This window comes from Calonectris borealis, chromosome 16 (genome assembly GCF_964195595.1).
Source record: "Calonectris borealis chromosome 16, bCalBor7.hap1.2, whole genome shotgun sequence".
NCBI lineage: Eukaryota > Metazoa > Chordata > Aves > Procellariiformes > Procellariidae > Calonectris > Calonectris borealis.
The window spans coordinates 13,751,093-13,763,527 of NC_134327.1; the positions used below are offsets into that span (position 1 = coordinate 13,751,093).

General features: G+C 56.6%; 1 protein-coding gene across 3 annotated transcripts in view; it reads right to left on the reverse strand.

The window, feature by feature from the left end:
* Window positions 1-11,907, reverse strand: part of TNRC18 (trinucleotide repeat containing 18) — a 56,965-nt gene extending 45,058 nt beyond the window's left edge. For all 3 annotated transcript variants that reach the window (XM_075165343.1, XM_075165342.1, XM_075165341.1), the window contains exon 1: window positions 11,631-11,907. In XM_075165343.1, the coding sequence (XP_075021444.1) occupies window positions 11,631-11,832 (202 nt within the window). In that variant the 5' untranslated portion in view covers window positions 11,833-11,907. The remainder of the gene's footprint in view (window positions 1-11,630) is intronic.
* Between the last annotated feature and the right edge of the window lie 528 nt (window positions 11,908-12,435).

A 12,435-nucleotide genomic window follows, 5' to 3' on the forward strand; every position in this document is an offset into this window, starting at 1 on the left:
CCAGAGGAGACTCTTTTAGGGCCCCCGCTCCAGCACACACCTCCCCATCTCTGCCCCACGACACAGGGGCAGGCAGCACGGCGAGGCACAGCCGCAGCTATTTCTCATGCACACATTTATGGCTGCAAACAGCTGAGAGCCAGGAGTGCTGGCAGTGTAAATCTTTGCCGCCTCCTCCCCTGTCTGCCAGGGCAGCTCTAGTGACACCCGAGGCACCGGAGCCACCTTGACTCCGTGCCACGCACGAGACGCCAGCGATACGAGCCCCCAAACATGCCAAAAGCGTGAAACCAAAGCTCCTGCATCAGATGCGCCTGGACCACAGCGGTGGCCAGTCCCTGTCCCTGTCCCTGCAGCTCCAAGCCGCTGCCGCCATCGCAACCCATCGCCCTCCGCCCCAAAGCCCGACCCTGCCGTATTTACACCCCGTGCCACAGGGCTGGCAGTTGCTTCAAAGCCTTAATTTACAGCCTCGATTCTCCACGTCCCCTGAAGGCCTTCGATCTCATCCCCCGGATCCAGAACAGTCAGATCAATTTAACTCCCCGTTTAATCTTTTAAGAGCCCCGGTGAGCTCAGAGACAGCATCCTCTGGCGGGGGGTCCACACTCCCGGCCTTCGCTGGCTCGAACACCGCCACGCTGCTTTCCTTCAGCTGCAAAAATCACTACCTTAAAAGCCAAGGCGAGTTCCCCCCCCACAGCTCAGTGCAGCTCTCTATTGTTTCTTTTAATTTTATTTTATTCCACGTGGGAATTTGTGTCCAGGCTGCTTTATTTTTAAGTGGCTCTTGCTCAATATTTACTATTGCTCGCAGCTGCGTCAGCACAGGAACACCGCGTGCTCCCGCCGGGTTTCTGACGAGCCCTCCCGCAGCCATTATCCCGTGCCGATGCCGTGCCACGATTTTACTGCCGTGCTACCCTCGCGGTGAATCACCACGCTGCCGGGCCCCCCCGCAGCCAAGGCACGCCGAAGGGCAGGGTGCGTGCACAGGGCACGGGGGGGTTCCCTGCCTCCGTGGAAATAAATATCATCAGGCTCACCGCCTCCTCATCCGGGAGCTGGAACAGCCCCAACGCCCCGGAGATGGCGGAGGAGGAGAAAATGGGAGAAGTGGCTGCAAGAGCCCAAGGGATCGATGCTCGTGCCCCGGCTCTGCCGCCGGCGTCCTGCACTCTCATCCTGTGCCTCAGTTTCCACTGTGCAACAGAGCAAATGCAATCTGAGGTCTACCAGCGCTTCAGGGCTTGGGAGAAGGAAACCGATGAGATGCCCTGAAGATCTCCCGTGAGGTCACCCACCAGCTCCCTGCTGACAGCGTCTTCGTGGGGGACAGCAAGAAGCAACCCAGGTGGGGACACGAATCCCTCTGGCAGAAGGAAGGTGGCTTTTCCTCCCGCTGGAGGGGCCAGGATGGAAACCATTCCACTGGGACCCTTGACATGATGCGCAGCCCGTCTGCACAGCCTGAAACACGCGGTCTGGGCAGCACCGACCCGGTCCCACGTTAATCCTGACGCACAAACACTCAAACCAGAGTCAAGGCTGCTGGGTCACTGCCGGCTGCTACAGCAGAAGCTTCTCCTCTGCATCCAAAATCCCACACCATGTCAGATGTCTCTCCTTTTCCGCTGGCATAATTAAACCTGACACCCCGAAGGGGGTCCACCAAAACCTCCAGGCTCTCACTACACAGCCACACAGCTTTCCTCAAATAGCAAGGAGCAACCCGGTGGGCTCTTCAGCTCCACATTTACTAAGACGCTGTATGGAAATTAAAAAATAATAATTTTAACTCTCAGATTGATTAGCAGAATCCCCAGGAATGCAGAACCTGGCTGCTAGATTGTAGTCTCGCCTTCCTCTCCTGATTTTCTAGGTCAGCATCAAAACATCTTTGCACTGGTCCATCCTTCATCACGGTGAAGACCCTCCAGGCACTGGTGGCTGGCACGGGGGCCCTAGGGCTAACTTTGCTCCTGGCACCGGGCGCACACCTTCGTTGCAGGTGCTCCCCCTCCTTCCTAAGCACAGAAATTTAACTCACCCCATTTTTTTTTTCTTTTTTATAGATCACCCAAACTCAGTGCAGAAGCTGTGATGCAAACAGGCGAGCCCCCACTCCCCCGCGGGCCAAGCTCTGCCCGTGCAATTAACCAGCGACACCCACGCACCGGCTCTGAGCTGCTGTCCCGTGCCTTCGTTAGAAAAGAGCTCGTTACCCTTCGCTGCCAGAGCCGTGAGAGCTACAGGCACTCGGTGGGGGGAGGTTATTGCGGGATGGCACGGGTGCCGGTCCCCACATCACCTGCACCGAGTGCCTGCCAGCAGCAATTAAATCAGCCTTCAAAGAGAGATCCCAGCTTTCCCAGCACCATTAGCCGTGCCCTGGAGGGAACATGGTCTATTTTCAGCCACAATGACTTAAGACCAGGTCACCAGCAGGTTAAATGGGACTGTGCAGCATTATCTCCCTGCCCTCCCATTGAGAAATTAAACACCGCTGCGTGATGGGCAGCAGCCAGCCCTGCGGACGCACGCCGGGGCGCCCACCTCCCCTCGGCTTCCCATCGCTGGCCGCGGCTGCCCGCTGCCCTGGCTGCCTTGCCTCTGCGTGGAGTGGTGGGTGGGGGGCCACCACCCCCCGGGTTCGTCCCTGCCTGTCCTCCTGTCCAGCACGGTGAGGGGTCGCAGCCAGGACGGTCCCCACAATGCCCAAGCCCAGGCGCGCTGGAAGGAGCCTCAGCACCCCCCCGTTCTGCAAACCCAAGCCCGCACAGTGCCCGACCGGGGCTGCTCATCTCACCCCTTCCTCCAGAAATCAGGTGGCCCAACTGCCAGTCCCCAAGCCAGGGACTACCCCAAGCTACAGGTTTCACCAGGGTTTCGCCAGGGTCACCAGAGAGGTGGCATCTCCCCACGGCAGCTCAATCCGCTTTGCCAGGAGGACCACCACCAAAACCCAACCAGCCATCCCAACATCCAGCGGGGAGGTGGCAGCTGGATGCGGGTTTGTTTTGCCTCCCAGGCCCCTGCCAGGCGCAGTCAGCACGAGCCGGGATGACTCAAAGCCCTGGGAGACGTGGCCTCCGTCGCTGCTTATTTTAAACCTTCTTGTTTGCAAAGCGGCTGCCGTGGCTCAACATCTCTCGGGGTGCCTTGCAAAGGCGGGTGGCACCGCAAGGGGAAACTGAGGCACAGAGCAGCACGGCACCCCGATCAGGCCTGAACGCTGCAATGCCAACATGTGCACTCTCTGCAAACAGCCAGCAACCACCGCAGGGCATGGGGATCTGGGCAGCGAGAGGGGACCGGCTCCAAGAAAGACCCCAGGGCTGGAGCGAGGGCACGGCCGATAATCCAACTGAGCCCGATCGGCTCTGGCTTCATGTCTCCCAGTCGGCCAGGACAGGGCAAGTATGTGGTGAAGCCGGAGGTGCCCACCTGCACTGCTCCGTGTGCCACGGGGGCAAACGCATCCCTCTCCCAGAGCCCAGCGCTGACCTCCACAGCATCTGCAGGGAGCAAAACCACCCCAGGAGAAATTCAGCAACAGGCTGCAGACATCTGGGGGTGGAAGAATGAGACCCACAGATGGAGCACGATCCCATAAGCTTCTTTTCCTTAGGAAACCAGGCTCAAAAGCTCAGCCTATGCCCAGCCTCTCCCCCCACCCCACATTCAGCCCTTTTTCCTTCCAGAAGCTCCTGCCCTCCCCGCATCCTCCTGAACATCAGCCCATGCCACCTTTTCTGCACTGAAAAAGCGCTGAACCATGAAGCGAAGGGGTCTCTGCGGCCAGCAAATGCCCAACACCACGCACCTCCCCACCGCCGATAACGGGAGATAAACGCAGAGGCAAATATTATGGCGGTGCGGTTTAATTCCTGATGAATTATGCAAATCCATATTCAAATTGAAGCACAGCCCTTGGGCTCTTGACAAATTGCCAACCTGGCCCCGATGTCACAAGGCAGGGACAGCCAGCCCTCCGTCAGGTAAGCACTAGATGGGTGCCCTATATATGTATATATACGCACACATATGTGTTTGCACATCTCAACTAGGGAGACCAAGGAGCACCTGCAAGAACAATCCAAGAGCGACTTTTGCACTTCTCCATCCTCTCAGCTCCATTTAGCCTGGCCAGGGAAGACCACCGAGCTTTCGTGTCCTCCACAAGATGGAAGCGGCTTGGGTTGACGGCGAGATTCAAAGCAGGAAAGAAGATAAAATTCACCATGGCTGGGGCTGGGAAGGAGAGGAGGCACAGGGGGGCAGGAGGGGAAAGCCTAAAACGCGTGTGCTAATATGAATGTCGGCCCTGAAGCCGAGGAAAGGAAGATCTGTCCACAAAATAGTCACAGAGAGGGCTCATCTGATGAAAGTAGGAATTTCCGATCCCACGCAAACCCCAAACATCCATTAAATGCAGCAGAAAAATCACCGCTTTGTGTCGCTAATCTCATTAGGGAGAAAGCCCCGCTGTAGCGCTGGGATCGCAAAGGGAAACCCCAGCACGCTGCGCACGCCGGGAGCCCGGCACGCTGTGCCTGCCCGGCGGAGCGGGGCCGGGGGAAAGGTGTGCTGGGCTTTCACTGGCACCCCGGGAAGGCTCCTGCACCCATTTTTACTCGCCTGCCCGGATTTTTACTCGCTGGAGTATTATCCGCTCGGCTTGCGTGTGACATGGCACGTGGCATGCCTCCCCACCCAGCAGATCAGGACACAAAACACCAGAATTACACACACGGCGCGGCGATAACGCAGGGGCTATTTCATTCACACGCCGCTACCGGCACTGCCTGCAAGCAGCAAAGAGCTGAATCCCTTCAAAACCCTTCCTCCCAAGCACGCTGGCCATTTCAATTATTATTTTTATTTTTTTTTAATTAAAAGCAATTAAACCAAATGTATTAAAAGCATATTCAAGCCACAGGGAATTCTGCTGAGAAGGGATCGGGGGCAGAAAGGGAAGCAATATATCTAACCACCAAACATAAAAAGGGATCTTTGCTCGCAGTAACGTGGCAGGGTAAGATGGATGGCGGCAGAAGCAAGAGCAACCTTTGCAGAAGTTGCCAGGGATACAGATCCAGAGGGACGGGGCCGAGCGCCTTAAAACCTCCATTATTCCCCTAAAAAGGCACGTTCTCTCCCGAACATACCGTGTTCCCTTCCTCCGAGCCCACCATGTTCGGCTTGCCTGCCTGCATCCAGCTCCCTCAAAATGGCTCTTTGGCCACTGCTACGCTGGCAATAAAATTTATTCCCAAGGTCATTTCACTCTTTTGCCACTATTTCAAGTCTTGCTGGATTTAAACAAAAACCAGCCTCAGATATACCGAGCCCTCCCTCACCCCCTCCTCTCTGCCCATCGCCTCCCTGATTTAGAGATACCAAACTCTCAACTACCTTTCGCTTCCCATAACCGTCAGCGACAACAGCTGGAGAGGAAAACCAGAGCATATTGTGCACCCAACAGCTGATCCTCGCGGCGTGGGGAGCGAGCCCAACTGTCACCGCCGCGGCGCTGCCGCACGGCAGGGCTCCTGCCGCGCCGTCCTCCCCAGCCAGCGTGGACGGGGATGGGTATGAAGGGTTTCTGCGGTTGCCATCCTCTTGGTGTTTAAGAGCTGGAGAGATGCGAACGATAAGCAAAGCAAATAAATAGCAGAGAGAGATGGTGTTTTTCCCCAGCCGGTGGGTGCGTCGCGATGCCTGCAGACATCCAGCTGTGCCATCCCGGAGTGAAGCCAGCCAGAAACGTGGGGCTGGGAGGAAACATGGGGAGAAGGAAACCCCCAAATCCTCATGGCCAGGGAGAGGCAGCACCCTGCAGGGCGGCCACGCCGGAGTGCTCCCCTCCCAAACTTTGCTTTTTAAAGAGCATCCCCAGCTGGAAAAGCCGGCGAGGAGCTGCCGCAGCTGGATGCAGTGCTGCTCCCTCGCCCCGGCCCTGCAGGCAGGGAGCTCGGGGCTGCCCTCAGCTCCCCCCCCGGCTTCCCCAACCCCGCCTGCATTTTCGGGTCGGTTCAGGGCCCACCGAGCTCTCTGTTTCAGCAGCGAGGCAGAACAAAGCATGCCCTTGTCCTCAGCACCTCGAACAGGCGATGCTGGATCGCGTTACCTAACCCAGACCAACATCTCCTCGTCCCGGCAAGGCAGCTTTCGTGTCAGCACATGCCAGGCTGGCCCCGATTCCCTGCACCACCTCCCGCCCGAAGCCTTAACTGGACCAGTTTAGTAAACGCTGAAAACACACGGAGCCTTGTTTCAACTCGTCGGGCGCTAACCCCAGCTAAAGGAGGTGATCCGACACCCTCCCGCTGGTCGCAGCCGCGGTTGAGCCGCAAGGCGCTCACCTGGAAGGCTGCCGTAACGACGTTAATTCCCCTTAACAATGTTCATTTCCATATTCATCAGAAGATGGTGAAATGACAAGATGGGGGGTTATTTACTATATAATTATAAACTAATTTCAGCTTTACCCTGGGTTATCCTAGGAAGGAGATCTAAAATTTCCCTTACGAAAGCCCTGCTCTGCTAACCACGTCTGCAGCGAGATTAATTCCCAGCAATTTCCATTTCTCCACCAGCTGCTGTGCTGGGAAAGAGCAGGAGCCTGTCCCCAACGCCGGGGACCTGCCCGGTGCCCCATGCCATCCCAGGCTAGGATTTCCAGCACCGGCACATCCTCCGGATTGAATTTTCACTGGCACACCATCAGCTGGGGCTGGGACCGGGGGTTGTCCAACCCCACCAAGGAGACTCGGTGCTGGGTGGGGGGCAAGGCTCGCTGGGGATGGGAGAAGGGCTGCTAGAAACCATGATAATAAAGCACATCTTTGCCAGCGCCGGGTATCCGAGGCAGGGCCAGGCTCCTGCCTGTTCAGCTATTAGAAACCCCAATGCAGCGGAGGATCCCGCAGGACCTTGCTCTGAGCAAGCTGACGTCACCACATTGGCCCTTGGGCCGTGCTCCGAGCCCGGCGTCTCTACCCTCGAGCTACGGCCACTTGGGATGGGAACTTCAACTCCGGGGGCCGGAGGACAGGGTGGACGGTCCTTCCCACCCCTCCTGAAGGATGGAGATGCCACCCCACAACCCACCCGACCACCAGGACCTTGGGGAAGCCACCGGGACATCAGGGAAAGGAGTCCCCAGCACCCCAGGAGACTCTCAAAAATGCAGAAGCTCCTTTTTCCCCCCCCCCCATTTCATCCCCAGTGCAAAACCGAAGAGACCGCTCCTGCCTTGCTCACAGCCTATGAGTTGGCCACAGGCCCGAGGGAGCTGCAGGGGCATCACTTAATGGCCGAGTGCTTCCTCCGCCCCCGGGGATGCCGGGTGTAAACGGGAGAGCGTGACGGGTCCGAGCACAACATCCCTGCCCGGCGCAGGCCAGCATCACCTCCCCGAGCCCTACCGGGACAAGCACGCTTGCTGCTCTGCCTGAAAACACGTATCAAAAAGCATCTGATTTCACCAGGGCCTCAAGGGAGGAGAAACATCTCCCCAGGCAGGTCTCCGGCCGGTCCGCATTCCTCCCGGTGTCACCCCACAGAGCCCCCCGCGCTCAGCCCCTCGCACCACCCCCTGGGCGGGCAGGGAGGGGGAACCGCGATTTCAAGGGCCATTAAACACCGATGGTATTTTCCTTGCAGCATCAAAACGTGACCAAAAAGAGCCGCGTCGAACCACAGCCAAAATCCCCCCGCTGGTCCGGGAGCCCCCTCCTCCCAGCCCAGCTAAGGTGGGGGAGCGGGGCACGGCTCGGTCCAGCACCGCATCGGTGCTATCCCAGTGTCTCCTACCAGCAAAGCGATTTTAGCGTGGATACAGTTTAGATGAGCAAATTGTGCTTCTGCTGGCACCGCCGACGGCAAGGCCTCCTCTGCAAAATCTGCGGGCTCAGCAGAAGCACAATTTTGCCATTATAAGGATGGCTACAGTGGGATTTTGCTGGCACAGCAAAGCTACCCTGGGGGGGAGGGTATTTTTTTTTTTTTCCCTACGCCTCTACCTAGCCCAGCCGTCTGGAAAACTTCTCCCTGGGCACAGCAGGCCTGGAAGCAGGGATGGTTTCCAATCCGCCTTAAATCCCTGCATTTGAATGTACATGCTAATGTGGAAGTATGAAAGCAAGCAAACCAAAATCTCTCCCCTCCGCCTGACCGCTTTCCTTTCAGCCACTGCGCTCGAGCTGGATTTAACACCAAGTCAGCTCCGCTCATACAGGTGTGTCCCTTTTCCCAGGCACTGGAAAGTGTTTCTGAGGCATATTTTATTGGAAGAGGCTGGGCATCCTTTTATACAAATGTGGATCTGTTCAGGCAGCCCCCCTATACGCATCCCACCCAAGAAAGGATACCTCAGTACATGGCAAAAAGCAGATTTTTTTTATTATTATTATTATTTTAAACTCAGAGAGTCTTTTTTGCATGTGGATGGTATTTGCTCGCAGGCAGCCCCGCTGCCTGGCAGGGACGTGGTCCCACAGCAGCCCTTAGCAACTGAGTCCGAGGGAGCCTTTTTCACCCCCCCCCCCCCCCCCAAAACACAGAAGCTGCCAAGAACAACGCGCCCGCCGCGGGATGGAGCCGAGACCAGGACACTTGCTTGGACCTGAAGACAGTGGCGTAGGGAAGGAGCAAAACTATAAACCCCCCATATTCTGAGCCGCAGGCTGCAGAGCAGAGCCAGCTACTGCTTTAATGGACTCGGCCGCCCGACTCCATCGATTGCAGCCTCTTTTTATGCAAGGTCCTCCCGGCAAGCTCGGCCGCTGCCCGGGATGAAATTCCATTGCAAACAGTCACCTTCTTCCCCCAGTGGGGCCCGTCGGGAGCACCCCACTGCTCCCCGGCCCCCGTAATGCCCCTGCCCTCCTCGGGGACGGGGACATGGTGATGCCCGAGAGCACCCAGGGGGGGACACGGGATGGCAGCCCCACAGCCGAGGGCTAGCTCACCTCCCGCCTCGGCCTCCAGTTCACTCCTCCCTCCGAGTGCTTCCAACAAAGGGGCTTCTGTCCCCATCCCCCTGGCCTGCACGGCAGTGGCCGAAACGCTACCACGGACTAGAAACCTCCCAGAGAAGAGCCAAGGGTCCAGGGGTGACTGGAGGTAGCCCAGGCGCCCGTATTTTGGCGCTGGGGCAGAGCGCGGACTGCCGTAACAAGCAGAGGCTACGAGAAAAATAAGAAGTTGGTGCCGGCGATAACTGGATCCTCAAATATGGCCAATCACGCTATTTTTACAGGGGCGTATTTATTTTAGGAGGACGCTGGGACGGATTCAACAGTCTCTTTCTTCAGCCCGGCGGTATTTAAAGATCGGTTTGAACTGGCTCTATTTAAAGGCTTTCCCTCCTGCCCACTTTTCTTAACCCCTTGCACAAGCCTTTGCTTTCCACCCCTCCAAACCCCTCCTAAAACCAAAACAAACCAAAAAAAAAACACAACAAAAAAAAAACCCCACACACCAACATCAACACTGCAAACGCAAACCTACAAAGGGCCCCTCCGTAGCAGGAAGCAATCATCATTTCAAACGATATTGTTAAAGCCGTACAAAAAAAAAAAAAAAAAAAAAAAAAAAATCCCTGCCTACCCCACTGCCGTGGTATAATGGAAGTTTCGACTGCTAATTGTACGTATCTTTTTAAAGCAGTTTAGCCGTGCCGTGGCGAAGCCAATCTCACAGAGCGAGCTTTGCGAGCGATCATCTTGCGAGCGATCATCGCACGGGGAGCACACGGGGGAGAACCGGGCACCACGGAGGTGCAGGCGGGGATGGGGGGAGGATTTTCAAAAGACTTCAGAGAAAGGAAAATTAAAATAGTAAGAATACAGCAAAAAAAAAAAAATTGGAGGAATCACAAAACCCATTCCCTCTGTGAGGGGCCCCAAATCCGAGGCTCGCTCCCAGCCCAAGAGCTTGCGGCGCAGCGGGAAAGCTCGCGGACGGCAGCAGGGAGCAAGGCTTTGTCGGCTCGGCCGGAGCTCGGCGCCTCCCTCCCGGGCTGCCTGGATTTCAGGGAAGCACCAGAAAAGGAAACTTTGGGAGGGGAAATAAAAGAAAACAAAAAAAAAAAGAAAAAAAGAATCACCCAATTAAAAAAAATCAAAAACAACAACAAAAAAGAAGCAACAATCCGCACTCGGTTTGGCTTGAGATTGTCCAGACGAATTTTTGCAGAGATTGTATTCTGCTTTAGCAGGAGGTGGAGGAGGATTAAAAAAAAAAATACCCAGGACAAAAAAAGGGAGGGGAAAAAAAAAGACAAAAGGGAAGGAAAAAAGGTGTTTGCCCATGTGCTTGGCTTCATAGCCGTTCGCTTTACACCTTTCCTCTTAGCACCTGGGAAATTGGCACTGCCACCTAGTCTAAAACTAACAAATCTTTTTCCCTCGATTCGGGCTGCTTCCTTCTCTGCAGATGTTGGCAATCAGGTTTGCAAATTTCAAAGTCATTCATCCCGGGCGGCTGGGAGAAAAGCAGGTTTATTATTGCAAAACCTGTCACCCTCCCAACGCCTAAAGTAAACTCCGAGTCACCTCTCCACGCCCAGGGGAAAGAAAGGGGAAAAAAAAAAAAAATAGAGCCAAAGAGGGAAATCAAACGGTCAGAAATCCCTCGCGTCCTCCCAGGGCAAGCTCGGCAGCAGCCCGGCAGAACAGCGGGCAGGAGTGCGGGCAGGAGGGTGCAGGCAGCGTCCTCCCGGCGGCTGCCGGACCCCGCGTTATCCCACCCTGCGAGTCGCTGGGAAAGGGAGCTCAAAAAGGGGGGGGAAATAAAAATCCCACCCCAAAAAAAAGAGTAATTTAAGCAAATAAATAAAAAGCTGACTGGGGGAAAAAAAAAATAAAGCCCATACATTTCAATGTCTCCTGCTTTTTTTTTTTTTAACGGAGAGGCAGCCGTGAGGCTGCCCGAGAATGGAGCGCGTCGAGAAAGGGAAAAAAATTACAAAGAGGGAGCAGCCCCTGCGTGGAAGTTTTGTTTGCAGGTTTAAAAAATAATAATTACCAAGGGGAAAAAAAAAAAAACCAAACCAAAAAACACCAAAACCCGCACTGCCGGCAGCGCTGCCCGGGGGCGGCAGGGACCGCGGCTGGGCTGGGACTGCACCGCCCGCCGCCCCGCGGCCCCGGCGCGGAGGGAAATCACCAAAACTGCCCCGTTCTGCCCCATTTTTCAGACCGAGGGTGTTTTTTTGCCAGGCCGTGAAGCACCCAGCGGGGCAGCGCAGCCCCTTCCCCTCCGCACCCCGATCTGCCTCTCTCCCAGCCTTCCCGAAAATCGAATTTATTCCCCGGATTTACTCCACAAAACACCCGCAGCCGCCTCGGCGGCGATTTTCCTCGGTGCCAACAAAACCGTGCGCTGGGGGGCGGATTTTTTTCCCTCCATTCCCCTATTTCCCCCCCCCCCTTTTTTTTTTCCTCTCCAAATCAAAGCCAGGCGAGGCAGAAGCCCTTGGGGAAAACATGCGAAAAAGCTGCAAGCATACATCTAAATATATATATATAAAATTTTTTCTTTTTTTTGCGCTTAAAGCCCCGCCGCTGCGCAGGGGAGGGGAGGCGGGGGGGCTGCCGGGGGGGTCCGCGGAGCCTTACCCGGGTGGGAGTGGAGGCTGATGCCCGATGCGAGGAACTTGCCGGGCTGGAGGGCGGCGGGGAGCCCGGCGGCCATGGGACCGGCGGCGGGGGCCAGGCGGCCGGTGGCTCCCAGGCGGTGGCTCTCCATGGCCAGCCCGGAGAGCAGCGGAGGGGGGCCGTGCACCGAGCGGGGGGGCCCGAAATCTCGGCCATCCATCATCCACTCGCCGGCTTCAAGGAGTCTCCCGGATCGCTGTCGGTGCCCGCCACCGCCTTCCCCCCCCCCCGCCCCCCACCCCCCCTCCTCCTCCTCCTCCTCCCCAAAAAAATCAGATGGTTTTCAAAAATAAGGCGTCCAAGCGTCCCATGGCGCGGTGCAGGGAGCCAGCCCCGGCGCGGCGGTCTCGGCGCTGCCTGCAAGACAGAAGTGGGGTGCGATGAGCCAACCTGCCCCGACCCTTCCTGCTCCCAGCCACCCCAAATAAATACCCCCCAAAAACCCACCCTCACCTTCCCGACCGGGGCGGGGGGGGGGGGGAGGAAGAAGGGGAGAGGGGGGGAAATCCAAGGAAAACTTCTGGCAAAGGGCGGGAAAAAAAAATTAAAAGTATTTTTAAATAATTTTTTAAAAAAGAGTGTTAAATTTGTCACCCCGAAAGCCAACGCCGGGCCGGGGAGCGCCCCGCCGCAGCGCCCGCAGCCCGGCCCCGGCGGGACCGACCCGGCGGGGACGCCGCGTTGCATTTCTCCCCGGAGCGCAGGAAAACAAACACAAAAAAACCCCAAACAAATAAAAACCTCCGATTTCCCCCCCCCCCTTTTT